Below are 25,471 nucleotides of genomic sequence, written 5' to 3' on the forward strand. Positions count from 1 at the left end.
TTATGTTTCAGTGGATTTTTGGTCATCATTTGACATGCCATGAATCTATTTTGGGCTGGTTTAGTAGTCTCTCACATGCTTCATATGCTTGTAGTGTAAATCATGTTTACTAGCTCACAATGCATGATGTTTTGGCTCACCATGCTAGCATATTTTGGCCATGTTCTAAACTGATTTTGTTCATATTTTGGGCTGCCTTAGCTCTGTTTTGAGGCCTCTTGGTCGAATGATGCTTGCCATGCATGCTTGTAGTGTGATAGCCTTAACTAGTTTCGAGTTTTGGGGTCCCTTGCATGCGTTGCTTGAGGTATTTGCATGTTTTGGCATCATAGGGAATGTTATTTTAGGGCTTATACTTATGCCATGTTCTCATGATTATCACTCCTTCAATGTGTTTGAGAGTTGCATCATTATGCCTTGTTTGTGAGCCATTGCATAAGCTTCATTTAAATGCATTTCGAGCCATCATCCCAAATCATTTTGCTACTGTTTTGGGCCTACATAGGGTCTGTTTGGAGTTGGTTTGGCCATTTGAGTATTGCCTTGCATGCCTATGGTGTAATACACTTCACTAGTTTCAATGCTTAAGCCATTCAACATGCATCATGTGAGTTGTTTGCATGATTCAGAGTCATTTTGGAGTCACTTTATATGCCATTTCAGAGCTGGAATATATGCCATTGTACTCCATGTTTCATCATTTCAATGCATTTGGAAAATTGTGTTTTGTGCCTTAAGCTTGGTCCATTACATTGTGCATGTTTGCATGTGTTTCGGGGCCTTGTTTTCATCATCTTTGGCCACTGATTTGGACCTGGCTAAGGCCTATCCATTTCGATTTAAGTCCATTTTGCATTGAGTATTGCCATATAGTCCATAACATTGAAGTATGCCTTGTTGTTGCATGATTGGTCATTGCATTGTGCGTGCATGCTATGCTCATCGCATTGTGTGTGTTGGTTTCCATGTGCATTGTACATGTTAGTGTTGTAAGCATTGCATATGCCATGTAGTTCGTAGCATTGTGTATGCTAGTTGCATGTTTGCATGTTATCCCTTGCATGTTTGCATCACTTAATTGCATTGCCTTAGGATTGCATTTGCATGCTAGAGTCGCATTGTGCATGCCTTATTTGTTGCATTGTGTTTGGAATAGGAGTTAGTCCAAACACGGGAAACGAGGGACGTTTCATACTCAAAGTGATGAAACGTGTCTCAATTCCCGATCGCCGACACTCTTCACTACCCATGACAGAGTTGTTGGCTTTGTGTGTTTGTATGTGCATTCATTTCACATTGAGTCGTGCAGTTCGACTCCTCGGCCATCATGCATCGAGATGCGTGATTGGTGGCCCGAGGGTCGAGGACTACACTTCCTTGAGCTTATGCAATGATGGGGAGAGTGTTCGCGCACACATGTGTTGCAAATACTTTGTCGTGCCTCTCTCTTTCCCTTTGTTGCAGAAAACCAGAAACCAGGAGAAGAAACTGGTCGGCCGACCAGATTTACTGGCAGGCCGACCACTTTTTTTGGTTTCCACCACAAAAGGTGGTCGGCAGGTGGTCTCCCTAGCCAATAGCTGGTCGGCAGCCTTCTCACAGATTCCCAGGGTGGAGTTTCATCTCTCTGGAGCTTTGTGCAAGTTTCTAAGATCAATTGCAAACAAAGGCGAGTCAGGGCATCGCGATGCATTTCCCGGCAAGGCAATTCGAGCATGCATGCATCCTTCATCATCCAAGGCAGAGCTGAGGCAGTCCATTTCATGTAGTTTGCATGCTAGTTTTAATTGCTTACTTAGCTAAGTTGTTAATTAGTTAGAGTTGTGTAATAATTAGCTGTAATTTCTTATTCATTTCGGTTGTGTAATAACTAATTTAATTAGATTAGCTTAGATTAGCTAGCTGGTTCTGTATTATTTATTCGAACCCTCCTCCGAGGGGGCAATGTTGTAAATAAGTGTGCGTGTGTGTGATGCATGTCTTCCAACCCCCATTTCTTTCTCCCTTTTATTTACTAGCTTATGATGATTAGTTTAGGACATGTTTCAATTAGCATACTTATGATAGCATGTTTGCATACATTCATTCGTATTGCACGCACCAGGCTCGGCGCATCATGCTAACTGCATAGTATTTCCATTCCAACTTGAATACGTATATGGAGTTGTCGCATTTCACATGCCATTCTTAGATTAGCCGAGCCTATCTTAGTTGCATTCTTGCATGTGTTGCATTAGGCATCTCAGTATAGTTAGGACTCATGCATGATTTCTGATTAGCTTCTTTCTTTGGCTCGGAGTACTCGGTAAGTGTTTATGCTTTAGCATCCTTGCATGTGTATGAGTGATTGCCATGATTGCATGCTTACCATGAGGCTATTTGCTTATGTGATATAACTGCTTGAATGTCTGTGGGTGAAGGTTGGATTACTTGAATTGAAATAATTCATCAAAATGTGCGTTTTAAGCCCACTTGAGAATGGCAAAATCATGTTTTTCTAAACCCACCTGAGGGCGGCAAATCCACGTCTTAGCCTACTTGCGGGTAGCACCATCAAACCATTTTCAAATAAACGAACATGAAATGTTTTGTTCCAATTTAGGCGATTTAGTTTATACTTGTATGCTGTGCGCATCACGTAGTAAATTCTGGGCTAATAACCGGAATAAGAACACATGTGTTTTCAAAAACAAGATATCATGCTTAGTAGTGGCCAATCTTTGATTGGGCGAGTGGGGGTGCTCATAGCTGACCTTCCCCAATCGTACCCAAATTCCTGAGCCGAGGCAACTTTGGTGATGACGGACACGTGGCCTTAGGCAACGAGTCAGGGTTTCCTAAATTCTCCCAAAATAAAATATTTAGGTGGCGACTCTTTATCTGGCAAAGCTGTCCATGTTTGGCACTTCTTTCTTAAAAATCAATTTTCCAAAACGATTTGCCGGACTTGGACTATTTGGTGATTTATCAATCTCGCATTGCACTTTGCGAGATCAGATTAAGAACCGTGACATTTGAGTCCGAACTGTAGTAAGCCCAATGAACAAAATGGGGGATTCTCCTGGGACGTTCAGGGACGTCCACAATGTGCTATTTGTTTACAGAGTTGAGGAAGGGACTGCTAAACCGAAGGGCTTAGGATAGGCTTTGCAGATGAGATTCGGATGGGCCTCCAGGACTTGGTATTAGAAAAATAGTTCGGCGGACTAGAAATTTTTTATTTTTATTTATTTTTTATTTTATTTTTTACATGTCGAGCATTTTTTTTTAACATTAATGTTTAATTTTTTGTATTTTTTGTTAAGTAAAAATCATTATTTTATTTATTTTATTTATTTTTGAAATTTTTTTATTTTATTTTTATTTCTTTAAAAATTTTTACATGTTGAGCATTTTTTTTAAAACATTAATGTTTAATGTTATTGTATTTTTTGTATTTTATATTTATTTTATATAAAAATAATTTAACAATCCCTACACTAACAACTATCATCAAAACAAATACAATTTTACTTAATCCCCTCGCTATCAATCCCCTCACTATCAATCTCCTCCATTCTACCTCTGAAAACAAACGGGGCCTAAAGTCTTTGAGATAAACTCAAACTTAGGTGGTGTTTGGGAAGCAAAGTTGGGGCTAATTTAGCCACATATGGACAAAAAAGTCTAATTTAGCCACATGGAGACAAAAGGTTGGCAGGAGCTTGGCAACAACCATTTCACGGGAGCTTCTATTTACACACACCAAACCCACTCTATACACACACTTAATGAAGAGGATGTGCAAAAAATGTAGTGAGGAGAATGTGCAAAAAGTGTATATTATGTGTGCAAATAGAAGCTTCCTCATTTCACAGGTATATTTACGAAACTACCCCTACATGAAACCTCACTTTCGCCTCAGCGTCAGCACACACAAAGTAAAAAAAAAAAACCCTTTCCCAAAACACACCTTTTCCCAGAAAAAACAAAGAAAGTTGAAAAAAAAAAAAAATTAAAAACATTTTTTTGTTTTTTGTTAAAATATTTTATAAAAATAAATTCAAATTTATAAAAATATTTATAAATATTTTAATTTTTTTGTTATGTATTTGATTATGATTTGAGTGTAGAGTTGTGAAAGTAGTATGGAGTTTCGAGTTATGTGTTTGGTTATGAGTTTTAAAATTAATTTATTAATTGAGTTTTATTTTATGTGTTTGGTTACGATTTGACTGTAGAGTTGTTTTTAAATTTAAAATATTAACATTTTAAATTATTTAAAATTTTTGAATATTTAAATAATTAAAATTTTTACAATTTAAAATTTTTGAATATTTATTTAAATTTTTTACTTATTAATTTTTTTAGATTATTTACATTATTTAAATATTTAAAATAAAATTAAAATTAAAATAAAAATAAAAATAAAAATAAAAATAAAAATAAAAATAAAAATAAAAATAAAATTAAAATAAAAATAAAAATAAAAATAAAATTAAAATTAAAATAAAAATAAAAATAAAATTAAAATTAAAATAAAATTAAAATTAAAATAAAATTATTTAAAATACACATGACAATAAAATAAAACCTCACTTTTTATCATTTCACAGAAAACGATAAAAAAATTAAAATTAAAATAAAAATAAAAAACACATGAAAAAACCATTTGCAAAAAAAAAAGCCCATTTGTCAAATATAAAAACAAATTAATGTATACAAATAAAAAGAAATTACAGAAACGTAAATTAAAAAAAAATGACAAAAATAGGCCTCATCCAAAAATAAAAGGAAAAAAAAAAAACAGAAATTAGCATTTGCCACGTAATTTACAAATAAATAAAACACGTGAAAATTCATTTTTGAAATATAAAAAGTAATTAATGTGAGTGAATAAAAAAAATGACAAAATCGTAAATTAAAAAAAAGTAACGACAAAAATACGCCTCATTCAAAAACATTTTAAAAAAAAACATGAAAACATAAATTACCAGTCGCCACGCAATATACAAATAAATGAAACACATAAATAAATAAATAAAATGTTATTGTATACTAATAAAAATAAATAAGGCAAAAAACGTAAATTAAAGAACAAGAACTAATTAATGTATAAAAAAATAAAAATGACAAAAACATAAATTAAAAAAAAAAATTTAAGCAAAATACGCCAAATCCAAACCCAAAATAAAAAAAAAAAATTAAGCAAAATACGCCAAATTCAAACCGAAAATAATAATAATAATAATAAAAAAAAACAACAACAACAACAATTTCGGACTGTTTGGGAAGCTGACGTGGACGCCTTCTTCATTGAATCACAAGTAGACTTCCATTTTGGTAAATTAACAGGAAGACACCTCACCAAAAAGCCAAAAAAGCCAAAAAAAGTCAAAAAGTCCTTCCCAAACCAAGCTTTTTAGCCCCAGGCTAAAATAGCCAAAAAAGTCAAAAAGCCAAAAAGCCAACCCACTTCCCAAACGGAGGCTTACTATCCTACCTAATGCTAAGGGAAAGTGGGGTAGTGGGATTCAAACACCTGACCTCTATGAAGCACCGACACGTCCCCAAGCACTGCATACGAGTGTCGGATACGTGTCGGATACTGACACGCGTCGGACACGCGGTAGACACGTGTCCGACACTCTCTCTAACGTGTCTTTTTTTTTTTTGTTGAAATCTTCCAGTTTGACACGCCATGGACACGGCGGGACACTTTCCGGACACGCCTGAGGGGGATCGAAAAGCCCTAACTGTTGGAGAGGAGACAGAGAAAGAGAGAAGGAGATCAACGGAGACAGAGAAAGAGATCGACAGAAACAGAGAAAGAGAAAGAGATCGAGGGAGGAGAGGAGAGAGAAAGAGATCGAGGGAGAGAAGCCTAACCTGTTTCAGATCATTCCAAGAAGCTGAGGTATTCTGCTTCTTCTCTTCTTCTCCTTTTTCTCTCCATCTTCTCTGGTCTTCTTCTCCTCTTCATTTTCTTCCTCTTCTCCTCCCTTTCGTCTCCCCCTTTTCTGACTCTATCTGTCTTTGCTTTTTAACTTCACTCTCTCTCTCCTCTATTTTCTCTTTTACATTTTTTTTCAACGTTTCTCTCCCCCTTTATTTTTTTTTCTTTTTTCTTTTGTTTTATACTTTTTTTTTGTTAAACTTAAAATTCATAAAATAAATTATTTTTATTTTAAAAAACTCATTTTTTATTAAAATAATTTTAAAATTATGTTATTAATTTTATTATTATTGTGATTGTATAAAAATTAATGATTTTATTTTTATTTTAGACATATAATAAATAAATAAAATTATATATATTAAACGTGTCCCCAGCGTGTCGTGTCCCCTATTTTTTGAAAAATTGCGTTTTCGAGTGTCCGTGTCGTGTCCCGTGTCCGTGTCCGTGCTACATAGCCTGACCTCCTCACCAAAGGTTCTCTAGGGTATTCCTTTGGTACTTGCAGCTAGACCAAAGAGGTCTTGGCCCTGGGATATTTCCTATCAGTATGCCTACTGTCTCTTCCTCTACCTGCCCTTGAAACCCTGAACTGGACTCTGACAACTCATATTCAAAGCTAGCAAGCACATGGAAGGCCACTAATCATGCCTAGTGATTGCTCTGTTGTACTCTCACATATTGCAACTATTGCCGAGACTACAGAACAGAGTTGAATAATTTTGCAGATTTAAAACTCAAATAAGGGAACTCTTTCTTTTTGGAGATGTGCATGATGAGAACTTTACCTCCCCATTGTCACCAAAATGACTAAAAGCTTGACAATCCTCCAGGATTACTTGGTTGGCATTGCTTGTTGAAATTTCAGCAGCCCTAGGATCAGTCTGTGGCTTTTTCATTTTTTGATGTTTTCTCAATTCATTGTTAGATTCCTTCCCGTCGTTCACATTTTCATCCTAGAAAAGTCATCACCATAGTTGGTGTCGCGGCAACATCAAATTGAATGGAATACAGAGTGCATTAATATAGAAGGAATCTTACCATGGCACCAAATGGTACTTCTTTCTCTTTCCCTGCTCGTAATTTCTCTTCTTTTCCTCTCTGTTGTTGTTGTGGTTCTTCAATTCGCTTTCCTTTTCTTTCCTTCTCCTTCCTCTCTTCTTCCTCCCTCAGTCTTTTTCTTGCTGCCATATCAGCATCTTTTTTCTTCTGTTCCTCTTCTTTCTTTTTCTTGTTTATCTCCATTTGCCGCAAATTTTCTTGCTCTTTTCTTTCTCTTTCAAGCTTCAATGCATCATTCTTCATCTTGCGTTCATTTTGTCTTTTTTCTTCAAGGCGCTTTGCAGCCTCAGCAGCCTCTAGTGCCTTCACTTTGATATCTCTCTTCCCTACAAAGTGCCACAAAATGTCCTGATCTACGTACTAAATGAAAAATAGAAAAATAATTTTCCCAATAAAAAAGGAACGTAGTCAAACAGATATTCAAGGTAGCTTCTAAGTTCTGAAATTCATGTGAAAGTCAGAGGATTGAAAGTGTAATTTACCCAAAGAAAGATTGTTGGTTCCTTATATACAAAAGAAAAAATTAAGCAAGTAAACAAACAAATCCAAAAAAATAGAAAAAAATTACCTGTGCCAACTGCTACTGCTTGTTTTTGTTGAACTAGTGAAAGAAAGGAAGTGATGTTTGAAACAATATTGTTACGCTTAGACTACCTCTCTAAGAGATTCTGCCCACCTTTCCTCAAACTTGTTTTCCCTGACAATTTTGGCTTACTGAATCTGTTGTTTAGTGACTCAGTTGCCTTCTTAATACAATTTGTGCTTACTGATAAAGAGCGGTTCTCCTTTGCCTCGTTTGTACATCTCCTCTTATTGCTGTAGCGATTACCAAGCTTCTGTTTGATCCTACTTTAGGCCCCAGTAGCACTGACTTCAGTGTTTGTGGAATCTAAACTATTTCTATCAGGAAATCTCTCTGCTGCAGAAATTGATGTAGGAGGGTTCACACATGCTTCTTTTATCTCTACAAGTGGTTGTCGTTTGGCACGAGTTATCAGTGTTGAAGAAATGTCCTCTTGGATTGTATCGGCCACCTCATCTATATTTTCATTCTCTCCACTAATGCTGGGATCTTCCTCAATTGGGAAGCATGTAAGCTTTGGGTTTAAGCTCCGTTGCTTCCCTGAACTACTAGAGTTTGATGAAATTCTGTCCCAGAGCTTTCCAATAGGAGACGTATAAGGTTTTTTAAAACTCCAACCAAAACGAGCATCAGTGTATGGTACACAATCAGAATACAACACTCCTTCGAAAGCACACTTCACTTTATCCACACAACTATAACTTGCCCTGAGCTATTTTCCACCATCATCATTTAGATTTAAGGTACTCCTCAGGTCCATGTGCTCAAGAAGTCCATTTGGTACAGACTGGTATAAATCTGGTGTTCCATGCAATTTGAATGTAGCTGAGAATTCAGACAGTGGGGTATGCCTGTTAGCAGATTTGCAAAGCTGTTCCAGAACACTAGCACGTTTTACTGTGGTACTAGGAAGGTCCAACTTGTCAAAGCTAATTGCATCTCCAACAATATGTGGTTGTTCATTCTCTTCAGGTTGTTCATTAGCATGACCCATTCTTAAATTGGGGGCCCAGAGTGAATGAAAAGATTTCAAAGAAATCCTCATATAATGTGGGGCCTTTTGAAAACTTTGGTGCCAGGTTCCCTGCTGGTCATCCCTTCCCTCTGCCCCTTGCCCCAGTTAATGATTCTGTGCTTTGTTATAACAACCCTCATTTCAACTTAGTCATACTTGCATACATTTATGTATGATCTTGTTTTGATATGTGCATTTGCAAATCTTGTCTTGTTCTGCTCGAATGTTGCTTACATGCTTTGTTCTTGCCTGGTGTGTTACCGGGGTTATCTTGAGCCTAGGCACCTTCGAAACCTTTTCCACTTAGAGCTATCTCGGAACCCCATCGGTTGACCTCATCTCTACCCTGGCATATTGGCCGAGATGTCACCATCTAGGCCGAGGTGCGCGTCGCCGAGGCCGAGATGTGCATCATCTAGGCCGAGATGTTAATATCTAGGCGTTCTAGATCCTTGATCCTTGCACTAGCGATTTTGTTCCTCGAGTGGTATGACCTAGACCGAGGTGTGGCATATCTAGGCCGAGGTGTGGCACATCTAGGCCAAGGTGTGGCACAACTTAGTCAAGTGTTGTCCTTCCAAGTTGATGTCCTTGCCACTTGCTTGCCGAAGTCTTGTTGTTAGCCGATGTCGCTACTTACCGGAGTGCTCTTGCTGTTTAGCTTGTTGAATACACTTTGTCATGGTCTTGTCTAATCAGTCAGTCACCTTTTCGAGTAGAGCCAACCAGCCAGTGCCACGTGTCCCAGCAGAGGGATTAAGTCAGTGACTGTCGGGAGAAACATACCATTTTGTATCAAATCTTGCCTTTTAGAGAGAGAGACTCTAGGAAGAAGAAGGAGAAGTTTGAGCAAGAGAGAGTGAACTCCCAAGCTTGATCGTTGGAGCTTGAACCGTTAGATTCGACTTTTGAGGTTAGAATCTTAACGTACTCTTGTTGTTCTTATTGATTATCTAGCTGCATTGCACGATCAAACCCATTCGGAACGTCAGGCATTGATTAAAGTTGGTTTTAGAAAGAGAAAATGGTTTTCATGTGTTCTTGAAGAAAAGCCTCGTTTGATCCGAAAGTTTGCATTAAGGCTCATGTTTTTGTGTTTGTTTTGATAAGATCCTTGAGTATGGGTACCCAGGTCCATGTTTTTTGAATTCATAGCATGAAATCTCAACTTTCGTAATAGCAAGTTTTGATCTTTGCATTCATCTTCCCCATGTTCATGTTCTTCATGTTCTTCATGCTCATGTTCTTCATGTGTATCAAGAGGGAAACCCAGATTTTCCCGACTTCGCTTTTGAATGTGGCCGTCGGGGCCACACCTCGGCAAGGAGGTGTGGGACCTCGGCCTAGACCTGGTAGTTGCCCAGCATGTTTTCCAGAAATAAGAAACGGTGTTTTGATTTGATTTGACTTAGTTTTTGAAGAATGCCGAGGTCATTTGCATGCATGCTAGACTTGTTTTGAGTAGTGCATTCAATAGACCTTGCCATGTGTTTGTAGGACTGAGGCTTACCTTGACCCCGACGTTTGACGAACTAGGTGAGTGGTATTCTTAATAAAGCTATGTTATATGTTTCGATAAAGACTTTGCTTTGCTTTGTTTTGAAAGTATTTGTTAAGCAAGAATAATTGTCCCTATTTTGTATATGAAGCATGATCTTGTTTTCATGATCTTCTCGGAAAGTCCCTTGTGCTGGAGGACTCTAAACTTTCGCAGCACATCTTGTTTGAAAGTCCCTTGTGCTGGAGGACTCTAAACTTTCGTAGCACATCTCGTTTTGGAAGTCCCTTGTGCTGGAGGACTCTAAACTTTCGCAGCACATCTTGTCTTGAAAGTCCCTTGTGCTGGAGGACTCTAAACTTTCGCAGCACTCTCGTGTTAAAAGGCTACGGGCCTTTGTAACATAGGTCCCTTGTGCTAGAGGACTCTAAACTTTTGTAGCACCCTTGTTTGAGATGTCTCCCTTGTTTTGTCTTGTTTTGCCACTGACGGTTTACCGCGTGGATATGTTTGCCGGAATGTTATCATTTGTAATATGTTGATGCTAGTAAGTATCCCTTGAAGCTTTGAAGATTTGTTAGATGGACGAGGTCCATCCCTTGTTATCTAAAGTTTTGACTTGTATTGTTTTGAAAGGACTTCGGCTATTATTCATGCGAACCCCTTTATTATTTATACCATTCACTGAGTATCCAAGCTCACCCTCTCTATATATATGTAGGTGATGAGCAAGAAGGCGGTGACGCCTAGACGTGATTCTAGAGCTTATTTTGGATTTTTGATTATGTCGGCTTGACTTGTATTTACGTCGGCAGTCTTAAAAATTATGCTTCTCGACTTGTAATATTTGTATTTCGTACACGTCGGCTTGAGAAGCCTTTTGATCAAGATGTGTGTTTTGTATGTATGTTATGTCAGCAACGAGGATGTCGGCAATCTGGCAGACTATGTTCCTTAACCTGTATTTGTTTGTTTTGTTTGTGTCGGCTTGTGAAGCCCTTTGTTAAAATGTAAGATGTAATTTGTACTTTGCTTTATTTGTAATTAAGTTGTAACCCATATGCAGATGGTTGCTATTTCATTTGACTTATGCACAGCTCTTACGGACTAATCCGTTTTGTATGTATCGCTTCCATACTTGTGAGCCCCATATATTTATACTCTGTTGTGTGTGAATTTTGAAAGTTGTCCTTCGGTAATCTCGGATTACTGGCCATCACGGCACCAAACTACTAGGGGCGGTTTGGGGTCGTGACAGAATGGTATCAGAGCACAAGTTCCTTAGTATACGTTATTCACACACTTTGAGTCCTAAAGAGCATAAGATTTCCCCTTAGAAGGATGTTAGGATTGCATCATATTGCTTGCTATGTGGACAAGGTGTGCATCATCTCGGCATGCTCAATTGTTACTTGCCTGCGTGTTTATTTGTTTATTTTGTTTTAAAGCCACAATTTGCATACTCATAGCATCATGAGGAGAGGTAGACCTCCAGTTGGCCGAGATCAGCCCGAGGACAGATTAGACAGACTGGAAAGGTTAGTAGAAGGTTTGGCCCGCGAGTTAAGGCAGATAAGACAAAAGTACGCTAGTGCTACCTTGACTGAGGCCGAATAGACAAACGGCCGAAATGCAGTTCCACCTCCACCTCCTCCAGTACCACAAGTGCCCCACAGCCAGCTTTATATGGGGACGGCATGATAGCTCTGATCAGGGAGTTCAAGAAAATGAAGCCACTAAGATTCCAAGGGGGTATAGAACCGATGAAGGCCGAAGCGTGGGTTTTGGAAATGAAAAAGCTGTTCGAGATCTTTCCTAGCACCGACACCTAGAAGGTGACATTAGCAGCTTTTACACTAGATGACGACGCCCGCAGATGGTGGATGATGGTTCGAGAAAGCAATCCAGACTTGACCTGGACCCGATTTTTAGAATTGTTTTACACCAAGCATTTTCCCTTAAGTGTTCGGAATCGCAAGGCTACCGAGTTTCAGACTTTGACGCAAGGCAGTAGAACAATAGCTGAATATGACCGTGCCTTTACCGAGTTAGCAAGGTACGCACCCCACATGGTCAATGATGAATACATGAAGGCTAGGAAGTTCGAAAGTGGGCTCTGTGGACCGATACAAGACCGGGTTAACATGCTCAACATGCCGACTTACACCGGAGTGTTGGACAAAGCCATTCTGGCCGAAGCTAACTTGAACAGATACTAGAGTTCGGGAGAGAGCCAGAGGAAGAGGCAGAGTTATGACAATCGCCGAGCACAGTTTGGTACCAAGAAGAAAGTGAACGTCGGTAGTTCAAGCAACCCAAGACAGGAGAGTGGTACTAAGCCGACATGTTCCAGTTGTGGGAAGCCACATTTTGGGGTCTGTCGTCGGGCGTCTGGGGCTTGTTACGAATGTGGTGAAATAGGTCATTTTGTGAGGGACTGTCCAAAGACAAGGGCTGATGATGGTAAGAAAGATGAGAATACCTCGGGTTCTGTACAGAAGGGTAACGTTGGGAAAGGACAGATGAGGCAAGGCAGAGTTTTTGCACTGGTACCAGGAGACACTCAGAATGTTGAGACAGTGGTGTCAGGTATACTTCCAATTTGCTCTCAAAATGCATTTGTATTGATTGATTCGAGTTCTACGCATTCATTCATTTCTGCTAAGTTTGCCGAGAAGATTAATATGAAACTAGAACCCCTTGATTATGTGTTATCTGTATCCACTCCATCTGGGAGATCTATGAATGTTGCATCCATCTATCGAGCATGTGTTGTTGTGATTGAGAATGTTGAATTGTTAGCTGATTTAATGCCATTGGACATAACTCATTTTGATGTTATATTGGGGATGGATTGGTTAGTGGCAAATCACGCATCCATAAATTGTGTTTCTAAGAGTGTCACGTTAAAGCCCCCAAACCTCGCCGAGGTAACGTTTCGGGGAAAAGGTGTAGTATCCCCACCTTACTTAATTTCACCCATGAAAGCCTATAGATTGATCCAAAAAGGGTGTCAAGGTTATCTGTGTAGCATATTAAGTAATTTGAATGGAAGTGTTGAGTTAGCCGACGTCCCAGTGGTTAATGAATTCCCCGACGTCTTTCCAAATGATTTGCCTGGTCACTTAGTCGATAGAGAGGTAGAGTTTACTGTTGACATCATATCGGGAACCCAGCCCATCTCTAAAACACCCTATAGGATGGCCCCCGCCGAGGTTAAGGAATTGAAACTTCAACTACAAGAGTTGCTAGATAAGGGTTTTATTAGGCCGAGCACTTCACCCTGGGGAGCACCCGTCTTGTTTGTTAAGAAGAAGGATGGTACACTTCGTCTTTGTATTGATTACCGGGAACTGAATAAGGTAACCATCAAGAATAAGTACCCGTTGCCGAGGATAGACGATTTGTTTGACCAGTTGCAAGGAGCACGAGTCTTTTCCAAAATTGACCTTAGGTCGGGTTATCATCAGCTTAAGGTTAAAGCCGAGGATGTTGAGAAGACCGCTTTTCGGACGAGGTATGGCCACTACGAGTTTTTAGTAATGCCTTTTGGAGTGACCAATGCCCCTGCAACATTTATGGATTTGATGAACAGAGTCTTTAAGCCATATCTAGACGAGTTTGTGGTCGTCTTCATCGATGATATATTGATCTACTCCAAGAGTAAAGCCGAACACAAGGAGCATTTGAGACTTGCCTTACAGACTTTGAGGGATCGGAAATTGTATGCTAAATTTAACAAGTGTGAGTTTTGGCTTTCCACTATTTCATTTTTGGGCCGTGTAATTGATGAAGAGGGTATTTCGGTCGATCCTAGTAAAATTGAAGCCGTTGTGAATTGGCCGAGGCTGGTTAATGTGTCCGAGGTTCGTAGCTTTCTGGGATTGGCTGGTTATTACAGAAAGTTCGTAAAGGATTTCTCAAGGATTGCAATTTCGTTGACACAACTGACTAAGAAGGGAGTGGCTTACGAATGGACTAAGGATAGAGAAGTAGCCTTCCAGGAGTTGAAGACGAGGTTAGTCGCATCACCAATTCTTGTACTACCATCAGGTAATGAAGAGTTTCATGTCTACAGTGATGCTTCGCATAAGGGTTTGGGTTGTGTGTTAATTCAAAAAGGTAGGGTTATAGCATATGCCTCTCGTCAGTTGAAGCCACATGAAAAGAACTATCCCACCCACGATTTAGAATTAGCAGCCGTGGTATTTGCCACTACTTGTATGGAGCTTCTTGTCAGGTTTTTTCAGATCATAAAAGTTTAAAGTACTTGTTCACTTAGAAGGAATTGAATATGAGGCAGAGAAGATAGCTTGAGTTGTTGAAAGATTACGATATGCAGATTCAATATCACCCAGGAAAAGCTAACACCGTAGCCAACGCTTTGAGCAGAAAGATGGTTGGAAAATTGGCATGTCTAACCGCGATCTCAGTGGAGCCGACTATTGTTGAGGAATTAAAGACAAGACAAATGGAAGATGAGTTCTTCAAGAAGGTAGCCGATGAGATTATCACAAAGCCGAGATCAGGGTACACTATAGAAAATCAAGTGCTCAAGTTTGAAGGAAGATTGTGTGTGGCCGACATCCCAGAGTTGAAAAGAAAAATTTTGCAAGAAGCTCATGGTTCCAAGTTTGCTGTTCACCCCGGGAACACCAAGATGTATCAGGATGTAAAGTAGACGTTTTGGTGGTTGAACATGAAAGGAGAGATAGCCGAGTTCGTGTCGCAGTGTCTGTATTGTCAGCAAGTGAAAGCAGAACACCAAAGGCCAGCAGGACTCCTTCAACCTTTACCGATTCCTGAGTGGAAGTGGGAGCACATCTCCATGGACTTTGTGGTTGGTTTGCCGAAGACACAAAAGGGTATGGATTCGATTTGGGTTATTGTGGATAGACTGACTAAGTCGGCACACTTATTGCCTGTTAAGACCACCTTCAACGCCGATAAACTTGCTTTGTTGTATGTGAATGAAATTGTTAGACTTCATAGAGTGCCGATGTCAATTGTGTCAGACCGAGATCCGAAGTTGGTTTCCAGATTTTGGCAGAGCCTACAAAGAGCTTTCGGAGCCGAATTGAGGTTTAGCACCGCTTTTCATCCCCAGACTGATGGGCAAACAAAGAGGACGATTCAGACACTTGAAGATATGCTTAGACTATGTGTATTGGACCTCTAAGGAAGTTGGGGAGTACATTTGCCTTTGGTGGAATTTACCTACAACAACAGTTATCAAGCTAGCATTGGCATGGCGCCGTATGAAGCACTGTATGGAAGAAAGTGCAGGTCGCCGATGTGTTGGACCGAGGTAGGAGACAAAGCTCTGCTTGGTCCCGAGTTAATTCAAGTAACAACCGAGAAGATTAAGCTCGTTCAGCAAAGAATCAAAACTGCACAGAGTCGATAGAAGAGTTATGCCGACCAGAGAAGAAGAGAGTTAGAATTTGAAGTCGGGGACCACGTGTTCCTAAAGATTTCGCCGATGAAAGGAGTTACAATATTTGAAAAGAAGGGTAAGTTAGCACCCTGCTACATCGGGCCTTTTGAAATTCTTGAGAAGGTTAACCTCGCTGCCTACAGACTTGCCTTGCCGCCAGGATTGAGCCAAGTCCATAATGTATTTCATGTCTCGATGTTGAGGAAGTATATTCGAGATCCGCTACATGTGATCGACTATTTCGGAATTGTAATTAATAAAGATTTAGGCTACGAAGAGAAGCCGATACGGATCGTCGATAGGCAGGTGAAACAGTTAAGAAGTAAGTCGATACCAATGGTGAAAGTTGAATGGAAGGAGCAGTATGGTGAGGATGCTACATGGGAAATGGAAGAAGAAATGAAAGTCCGACATCCAGAATTGTTTTTGGAACAAGGTAATTCAAGTTTGGGGACCAAACTTCTTTAAGGGGGGTAGGATGTAACAACCCTCATTTCAACTTAGTTATACTTGCATACATTTATGTATGATCTTGTTTTGATATGTGCATTTGCAAATCTTGTCTTGTTCTGCTCGAATGTTGCTTACATGCTTTGTTCTTGCCTGGTGTGTTGCCGGGATTATCTTGAGCCTAGGCACCTTCGAAACCTTTTCCACTTAGAGCTATCTCGGAACCCCATCGGTTGACCTCATCTCTACCCTGGCATATTGGCCGAGATGTCACCATCTAGGCCAAGGTGCGCGTCGCCTAGGCCGAGATGTGCATCATCTAGGCCGAGATGTTAATATCTAGGCGTTCTAGATCCTTGATCCTTGCACTAGCGATTTTGTTCCTGGAATGGTATGACCTAGACCGAGGTGTGGCACATCTAGGCCAAGGTGTGGCATAGCTTAGTCAAGTGTTGTCCTTCCAAGTTGATGTCCTTGCCACTTGCTTGCCGGAGTCTTGTTGTTAGCCGATGTCGCTACTTGCCGGAGTGCTCTTGCTGTTTAGCTTGTTGAATACACTTTGTCATGGTCTTGTCTAATCAGTCAGTCACCTTTTCGAGTAGAGCCAACCAGCCGGTGCCACGTGTCCCAGCAGAGGGATTAAGTCAGTGACTATCGGGAGAAACATACCATTTTGTATCAAATCTTGCCTTTTAGAGAGAGAGACTCTAGGAAGAAGAAGGAGAAGTTTGAGCAAGAGAGAGTGAACTCCCAAGCTTGATCGTTGGAGCTAGAACTGTTAGATTTGACTTTTGAGGTTAGAATCTTAACGTACTCTTGTTCTTCTTATTGATCATCTAGCTGCATTGCACGATCAAACCCGTTCGGCACGTCATGCATTGATTTAAAGTTGGTTTTAGAAAGAGAAAATGGTTTTCATGTGTTCTTGAAGAAAAGCCTCGTTTGATCCGAAAGTTTGCATTAAGGCTCATGTTTTTGTGTTTGTTTTGATAAGATCCATGAGTATGGGTACCCAGGTCCATGTTTTTTGAATTCATAGCATGAAATCTCAACTTTCGTAATAGCAAGTTTTGATCTTTGCATTCATCTTCCCCATGTTCATGTTCTTCATGTTCTTCATGCTCATGTTCTTCATGTGTATCAAGAGGGAAACCCAGATTTTCCCGACTTTGCTTTTGAATGTGGCCGTCAGGGCCACACCTCGGCAATGAGGTGTGGGACCTCGGCCTAGACCTGGTAGTTGTCCAGCATGTTTTCCAGAAATAAGAAACGGTGTTTTGATTTGATTTGACTTAGTTTTTGAAGAATGCCGAGGTCATTTGCATGCATGCTAGACTTGTTTTGAATAGTGCATTCAATAGACCTTGCCATGTGTTTGTAGGACTGAGGCTTGCCTTGACCCCGACGTTTGACGAACTAGGTGAGTGGTATTCTTAATAAAGCTATGTTATATGTTTTGATAAAGACTTTGCTTTGCTTTGTTTTGAAAGTATTTGTTAAGCAAGAATAATTGTCCCTATTTTGTATATGAAGCATGATCTTGTTTTGATGATCTTCTCGGAAAGTCCCTTGTGCTGGAGGACTCTAAACTTTCGCAGCACATCTCGTTTGAAAGTCCCTTGTGCTGAAGGACTCTAAACTTTCACAGCACATCTTGTTTTGGAAGTCCCTTGTGTTGGAGGACTCTAAACTTTCGCAGCACATCTTGTCTTGAAAGTCCCTTGTGCTGGAGGACTCTAAACTTTCGCAGCACATCTTGTCTTGAAAGTCTCTTGTGCTGGAGGACTCTAAACTTTCGCAGCACTCTCGTGTTAAAAGGCTACGGGCCTTTGTAACATAGGTCCCTTGTGCTAGAGGACTCTAAACTTTTGTAGCACCCTTGTTTGAGATTTCTCCCTTATTTTGTCTTGTTTTGCCACTGACGGTTTACCGCGTGGATATGTTTGCCGGAATGTTATCATTTGTAATATGTTGATGCTAGTAAGTATCCCTTGAAGCTTTGAAGATTTGTTAGATGGACGAGGTCCATCCCTTGTTATCTAAAGTTTTGACTTGTATTGTTTTGAAAGGACTTCGGCTATTATTCATGCGAACCCCTTTATTATTTATACCATTCACTGAGTATCCAAGCTCACCCTCTCTCTATATATGTAGGTGATGAGCAAGAAGGCGGTGACGCCTAGACGTGATTCTAGAGCTTATTTTGGATTTTTGATTATGTCGGCTTGACTTGTATTTACGTCGGCAGTCTTAAAAATTATGCTTCTCGACTTGTAATATTTGTATTTCATACACGTCGGCTTGAGAAGCCTTTTGATCAAGATGTGTGTTTTGTATGTATGTTATGTCGGCAACGAGGATGTCGGCAATCTGGCAGACTATGTTCCTTAACCTGTATTTGTTTATTTTGTTTGTGTCGGCTTGTGAAGCACTTTGTTAAAATGTAAGATGTAATTTGTACTTTGCTTCATTGGTAATTAAGTTGTAACCCATATGCAGATGGTTGCTATTTCATTTGACTTATGCACAGCTCTTACGGACTAATCCGTTTTGTATGTATCGCTTCCGTACTTGTGAGCCCCATATATTTATACTCTGTTGTGTGTGAATTTTGAAAGTTGGCCTTCGGTAATCTCGGATTACTGGCCATCACGACACCAAACTACTAGGGGCGGTTTGGGGTCGTGACATTTGTAGTATGTGCTGATGCTACTAAAACAGATTCCTTTGCACCTTATATTTTTCCATGAGATAGGAATATTGTCTTCTCTTTTTTCATATTGTGTGTTGGACAGGACGAATCAACATCCAAGCATGGACAAATTGGGCCATCCTTAGTTTCAAGTTTGACCAAAGAGGCAGCAGGAGACTCCCATGGTTGCTTTATGGAGAATGTGGGACCAGTAGATACAACTAGCATTGTCCTTGATGTAAGGAAGTAGTGTGATGAACAAAATTTCAAAGATTTGCGGCATTCTGAATGTAATGGCACCATGGAAAATAAGGATGCCTTGATTCATACTGAGAGGATACTGCAGGAAACGAAATCTCATTTCGAAGAGGATGGCTTGAGGCATAGTTTGATTAGCACCAGTTGAAGCCACATGCTTGTCTTGTGGAGACTCAACTGAACAATATGAAAATAAGCCATCCTCTTCGAAATGAGATTTCGTTTCCTGCAGTATCCTCTCAGTATGAATCAAGTCATCCTTATTTTCCATGGTGCCATTACATTCAGAATGCCGCAAATCTTTGTAATTTTGTTCATCACACTGTTTCCTTACATCAAGGACAATGCTAGTTGTATCTGCTGGTCCCACATTCTCCATAAAGCAACCATGGGAGTCTCCTGCTGCCTCTTTGGTCAAACTTGAAACTAAGGATGGCCCAATTTGTCCATGCTTGGATGTTGATTCGTCCTGTCCAACACACAATATCAAAAAAGAGAAGATAATATTCCCGTCTCAGGGAAAAATATAAGGTGCAAAGGAATCTGCTTTAGTAGCATCAGCACATACTACAAAACACAGAATCATTAACTGGGGCAAGGGGCAGAGGGAAGGGATGACCAGCAGGGAACCTGGCACCAAAGTTTTCAAAAAGCCCCACATTATATGAGGATTTCTTTGAAATCTTTTCATTCACTCTGGGCCCTCAATTTAAGAATGGGTCATGCTAATACCACCCATGGGACTGTCGTTAAGGTGGAGAAATGCCAAAATATAAATAGTCGCAATGTACTTTTTACATATTTCATAACATTGCTACATATTTCTATACACTTTCACACATTTTTATACACTTTTTACATGTATATCGAGGCTAATGACTGGAGCATGAACTATTTAAAATCAATTTACATGAAATTGCACCCGAAATTGCGGCATCACATGACTTGTATCAGTTTGTGATCATACTGAAACATCATTTGCTTCAAGCTTTAAAACAAAAGGTAAATTGCACTGTTCTCCACTGAGGGTTCCAACTTTGACACAAACCTCTCATACTTGACAGGGTGAAATTGGCTGTGATGGAAGGGATACAAATAAGACAACCTCTTTCGCGTTCAAGCACCAACAATTAGGATCCCTTGTCTCAAATTTGACCAAACACTCAGTAGAGAGGTTTGTGTCAAAGGATCCCTCTACTAAGATCCCTTATTGGTGCTTGAACACGAAAGGGGTTGTCTTATTTGTATCCCTTCCATCATAGCCAATTTCACCCTATCAAGTATGAGAGGTTTGTGTCAAAGTTGGAACCCTCAGTAGAGATCAGTGCAATTTACCTTTTGTTTTAAAGCTTGAAGTAAATGATGTTTCAGTATGATCACAAACTGATACAAGTCATGTGATGCCGCAATTTCAGGGATGTTACGTTTTCCAGCAGAAATGTCTACTATTTTACAGCATGGCATTTAAAAAAGTAACCAATGTAGAGTTGCTAAACTAATTATTGAAAAGTAATGAACTTTGGCTAAAGGAAGTGATCTCCAACACAGAACCAGTATGCAGGGAATAACAAACATGCGCATTACATACACACAAAAATGAAATAGATTGATACATATACACATATGCAATATGTCTAGTAGTTGAAGAACTTCAAAGAACTGAAAATAATTACCTCCTCAACTTGCAGCCTGGGTGAAGACTCAAATCCTTCCGCTATATGACATGTCAACTTTTGATGCATTTCTACACCAGGGCCCTTATCAACATTTAATAGTGCAACATCCGCCTTGTGAGAAAAAGGGAAGTGTTGAATTTCTACGACAGCATCTGAATTATCTTCAGCATTCTGAAGGTTCTTATTGATATCTAATTCGGATACCTCTTCATCAACTACAACACACTTTTCCACACAGGTTTCAAAAGAAACCCTCCTAGGCTCTTCTCTTTTGTTTGAGACCTCTTGCTCCAGTGATTGCATCTCCAAAGATTTTCTGCAAGGGTCATCAAAAGTTACTTTATCTAGTGGTGTGGCAGACTTCACTACAGTACATCTTTTCCCTGATGATTTGTCCAGCCTTTCCTTTTCCATAATAGGGTTAAAGGTTTCATTCAAACTACACTTTTCCCCATCATCAAAGTCAAGTGTCTTGCGCTTCACAGACATACTACAATCAGATGGTGGCCTCGAGAGAACAATTTCCAACCCTACACTTAAGCCAGCAGCATCCAAGTTAGACTCAGAACAAGCTACTCAAGCATCAACTGGCCCATAAATACGGTCTGGTTCTGTGACATAATCAGCCTTTCCTTCCTGGTTAGCAATAGCATCAGTGTCAGGACAATATGGGATTATGTCACCACCTGACACATTCTGAATGACTAGTCCTTCCAACATGTTTAATGAGTTAACGAATAGAGGCTTTTTAGAAGCACCGGATTTGGATCGCGTCACTCGTTGACTGGAAATATTCGATGAATGTACAAGCTTTGATACTCCTTCAATACAAGTACTTTGTGACGTTGTCTTTCTAGAACCATCTTCCTTAGCAATATCAGAAGAACTAAGAAGTTTCAAAGGTTTACTATAACGACTAGATAGATTGCAAGAACTTCTAGATCTTGTAATTCTACCACAATAAATGTTAGCATCCTTTTCGTTGCTTAAGCATTCTACTTTTTCCTGTCTCACTGCATGATTATCCCTAATGAGAATGATGTTGGTGCTTCTTCTAGTGCTATTAAAATATCTAGGATTGCTTCCCAACAGCTTGATTGTGATAATGAGTTATTGGAATTGACTAAATTTCTGGTATTATTAGGGATAATCATGCAGTGAGACAGGCAAAAGTAGAATGCTTAAGCAAGGAAAAGGTTGCTAACATTTATTGTGGTAAAATTACAAGATCTAGAAGTTCTTGCAATCTATCTAGTCGTGATAGTAAACCTTTGAAACTTCTTAGTTCTTCTGATATTGCTAAGGAAGATGGTGCTAGAAAGACAACGTCACAAAGTACTTGTATTGAAGGAGTATCAAAGCCTGTACATTCATCGAATATTGCCAGCCAATGAGTGACGCGATCCAAATCTGGTGCTTCTAAAAAGTCTATACTCGTTAACTCATTAAACATGTTGGAAGGACTAGTCATTCAGAATGTGTCAGGTGGTGACATAATCCCATATTGTCCTGACACTGATGCTATTGCTAACCAGGAAGGAAAGGCTGATTATGTCACAGAACCAGGCCGTATTTTAGATGGGCCAGCTGATTATGCCACAGAACCAGACCTGATGGCCTCCTAACAAGACACAAAAATAAAGGGCTTGTTTGGTTTGTATTTGTAGAGTAGATTTTGAGATAAAATGTATGAAAACTTGTTTGGTTTGCCTTTTTTTAGAAATGATTTTGGAAAATTGTTTTGGGAGAGAGTTTTAAAAAAAGTGATTGATTTGATGTGTATGAGAGAGAGAGTGATTTTGGAAAGAAGCAAACCAAACAAAATTTTGAGATTTTTTTTGGAAAAATTTGTTTGGTTTGATTACTCTTGAAAATTTGTTTGTAGAGAATTTTTCCCAAAAATTTTTCCCAAAAACAAACCAAACAAGCCCCTTAGAAGTCAATCTATTATTTTTAGTTTTGACACTAGTCATCATATTGACTTGATAAATCACAATTTTATCATCATACAAAACCATGTCAGTGTGAAACATAACATGTAGCCAAACATACTGCTGTGTGCTCAGAATTCTTTTTTTGGCAATATCAAGAAACTCATTTGTGAACAAGCTATTTTAAGAACTTTTTGACTTTTTACAAAAAGATGTGCAAAAAATAAAAAAAATGATATGACAACTTATAATGACTTTTTAGCTTTTTGGCTAAAAGTGAAAGTTCCCCAGCTAAGTGAATTATTAGCAGCTAAAGAAATTAAAAGACACTAGGCTGATAATAAATCAATAACTTGTGACAATACTCGAGGAAAAATATCTTGTACGGACATCTACTTTCATTTCTATTTTTTTTTATTGCACCACTACACTTGACATGGAAATAACCAAGTGCGTTGCACATGCTTTCAGTGTTGGCTTCAACAAATTTCAAACAAGTGCATCCATTTTGGGCCTTCAGTATTGGCTTCCCCAAGTAAGATGGAAGGTCAGGGGTGAGTGAGTTTAGAAGAACAAATATAAAACCTATTAAGGCTGTATTTGGATTATGAATTTGGGGAGATATTGGAAAGGGAAAAATTTGTGAAATGTAAATGAAATATAGCTACATTTCACCTATATTTCACCCACCTTTTCCTTTTCACTTTCCAAATCCATGATCCAAACACAGCCTAAAATTAATTCCAAAATTAAATAAAAATTCATCGTTGCGTGTGCAATGTTTGTCTAACACCCATATAGAAGAAAAATGGGTAGATGCCCTTGACACCAGTCGAGCAGAAATTTGAATGAAATTGAAACACTACTTGGTTACTGAAAATGCGAGAAAAAAAATCTAAAATTTTAAACTCATTCAATCTATTGATTTAATATCTGAAGTGTTTGAAAAGCTTAATTCAACAAAGTCGTAAACTTTTGCATTATGCTCAGTCCGGATGATCAAAATGATAGATTTGAGTATCACAATTACAAATTGAATTCTTTACGCTAACCAAAAGAACCCTAAATGCTTGAACATGAGAGAGAGAGAGAGAGAGAGAGAGAGAGAGAGAGAGAGAGAGAGAGAGAGAATACCTTTGGGATCTGAAGATTGAGAGTCGAATTTAGGGTTCCACAGCCATGAAGGAGGAGTGATTCCATCAATGACGAGCTTGGAAACGAGGTGTCGAGTGTACAAGTCTGATCATTGGTTGACTTGTTCGATGATCCAATTCTTTCGATCGAAGATCTGGGCGAATAGCTTCTCTAGGGTTGTCATCTTCGGAGAATCAACACGCCATGGATGCTGTCAAATGTAATCTAGAGAGAGAGAGAGAGGGTCATGGCAGAGGTCTGTTGCTTATTGCCGTGGATTGAAATTCAAATTTTGAGAAATCTTGTGCCATAGATTTCTATCTGGTACTAGGCGTGTAATTTTGGCCGGTGGCCTGCGGGCGGCTCGAAGGCCGTCTGCAGCTTGAGGCGGGCCCAGCCCATTAAGGTCCGTTTAGACTTGAGTCCAATCCTAGTTCGAGTCCTTGAGTCAGGGCCTGGGCCATCATTTTGAAGCCCGATCCGGCCCATTAAGCCGCTCAAGGTCCGCCCAAAAGCCTGGCTCACCCGATGCCTGTATTATTTTTAATAGAAAATAATAAAATTTTGGTAGAAAAAAATAAATTTTTTTTTTAAAAAATTGTTTAAGTCCGTCCAAAGCCCAAAGCCCAAGCCCAGGGGCCCCGCTCACTGGCCCGCCCAAAGCCCGAATACCCCTGGGCCTGGGCTTGAGCCTGTGTAGCGACCCTGATTTTTTTGTAAGCCTTTATTTATTTATTTATTATTATTTTATTTTATTTTATTTTTGACTTTATTAATTGTGTGGTTACATGAGAATTTAATGTGATATTAAATTAATTTAATGGGTTAGTTAATTATATATAATTAATCTAAATATTTATATTTATATATATTTTATATATATATATATATTAAAAAAAGAAATTGTTGATATAAATTTTATATAAAATATTTATATTTATATAAGTATTCAACTAGGTTTAGAAGTTCATAAGGAAAGAAAGAAAGAAAGAAAAAGAACAGAGCAATCCGTGAGAGAGAGAGAGATTGATTAATCAAAGACAACCAGGAGATCAATTCCGACAAAGAGAAGGAGAACGGCGGAAAAAGGAGGAGAAGGTGGAGAAAAAAGAATAAAAAAGATTAGGGTTTTATTTTGGTGGCTTTAATTCTCCAAGTTATTCTTTGATTTTTAAAAAAATATTGTGAGTACAAAATCCACTTCCCTTAATTTATATTTAATTCGTTGTTTTTGTGTATATTGTGAGTACAAAAAAATATTCTTTATCTATTTGATATTGAATTGATTTCATATTTGCATGTAGATGATTGATCAATCGATTTTAATTATTTTGATTAGTTGTGTATGCAAGGTTTAGGATTTTTAGATGATTGAATGATTTTAATTATTTTGTTTAGTTGTGTATGTAAGGTTTAGGATTTTTTGATGATTGATTGATTTTAATTATTTTGATTAGTTTTGTATGCCAGGTTTAGGATTTTTATATGGATTTTTTTTATGGTTGTAATCATACTCATGGTTATATGAAATTAAAATTAATTAAGAACTCATAGATAAATTCCTTCTACTCCACCATGACTCCATGGATTGTTATTTTATTTGAGTGATGGTGAGAAAGAGTGTATAAAAAAAAGTGAAGATTATGAGATTTATTTGAATACCTTAGGCTTGGCGTTGTTATGTTGTTCTCATGAGTGAGATGTTTTGTATATGTATATGTATATTGTTACCTCATTCTCATGAGTAGACAAGTGCTTTGATTTACGCGCGTACGTATATGCTAACCATTCGGGGAGTGT

The 25,471-nt window shown here is 38.8% G+C and overlaps 3 protein-coding genes and 1 long non-coding RNA gene across 16 annotated transcripts in view; all 4 read right to left on the reverse strand.

Annotated features, from left to right (window-relative positions):
- LOC114319984 (uncharacterized) overlaps positions 1–25,471 on the reverse strand; it is a 281,641-nt gene that overhangs the window by 122,625 nt on the left and 133,545 nt on the right. The window lies entirely within an intron of this gene.
- LOC145788823 (uncharacterized) overlaps positions 1–25,471 on the reverse strand; it is a 283,308-nt gene that overhangs the window by 113,768 nt on the left and 144,069 nt on the right. The window lies entirely within an intron of this gene.
- On the reverse strand, positions 6,574–8,210 carry LOC145794917 (uncharacterized). The gene is made up of 4 exons (XM_082877249.1): positions 8,199–8,210; positions 7,870–8,157; positions 6,977–7,357; positions 6,574–6,891 (listed from the first exon to the last, which is right to left on the reverse strand). Exons 1-4 carry the CDS (start codon positions 8,208–8,210, stop codon positions 6,673–6,675), a joined length of 900 nt encoding a protein of 299 aa, XP_082733375.1. The 3' UTR covers positions 6,574–6,672.
- Positions 7,527–24,019, reverse strand: LOC145796471 (uncharacterized). Of its 2 annotated transcripts, none has more exons than XM_082881687.1 (3): positions 23,672–24,019; positions 20,604–21,136; positions 7,527–8,451 (listed from the first exon to the last, which is right to left on the reverse strand). In XM_082881687.1, exons 2-3 carry the CDS (start codon positions 21,093–21,095, stop codon positions 8,293–8,295), a joined length of 651 nt encoding a protein of 216 aa, XP_082737813.1. In that variant the 5' UTR covers positions 21,096–21,136; positions 23,672–24,019; the 3' UTR covers positions 7,527–8,292. The 2 variants fall into 2 exon arrangements, with proteins under 2 accessions (XP_082737813.1, XP_082737814.1); XM_082881688.1 differs by having other exon boundaries at positions 20,604–21,141.

This window comes from Camellia sinensis, chromosome 7, assembly GCF_055761805.1.
Source record: "Camellia sinensis isolate YWXY chromosome 7, ASM5576180v1, whole genome shotgun sequence".
Lineage (NCBI taxonomy): Eukaryota > Viridiplantae > Streptophyta > Magnoliopsida > Ericales > Theaceae > Camellia > Camellia sinensis.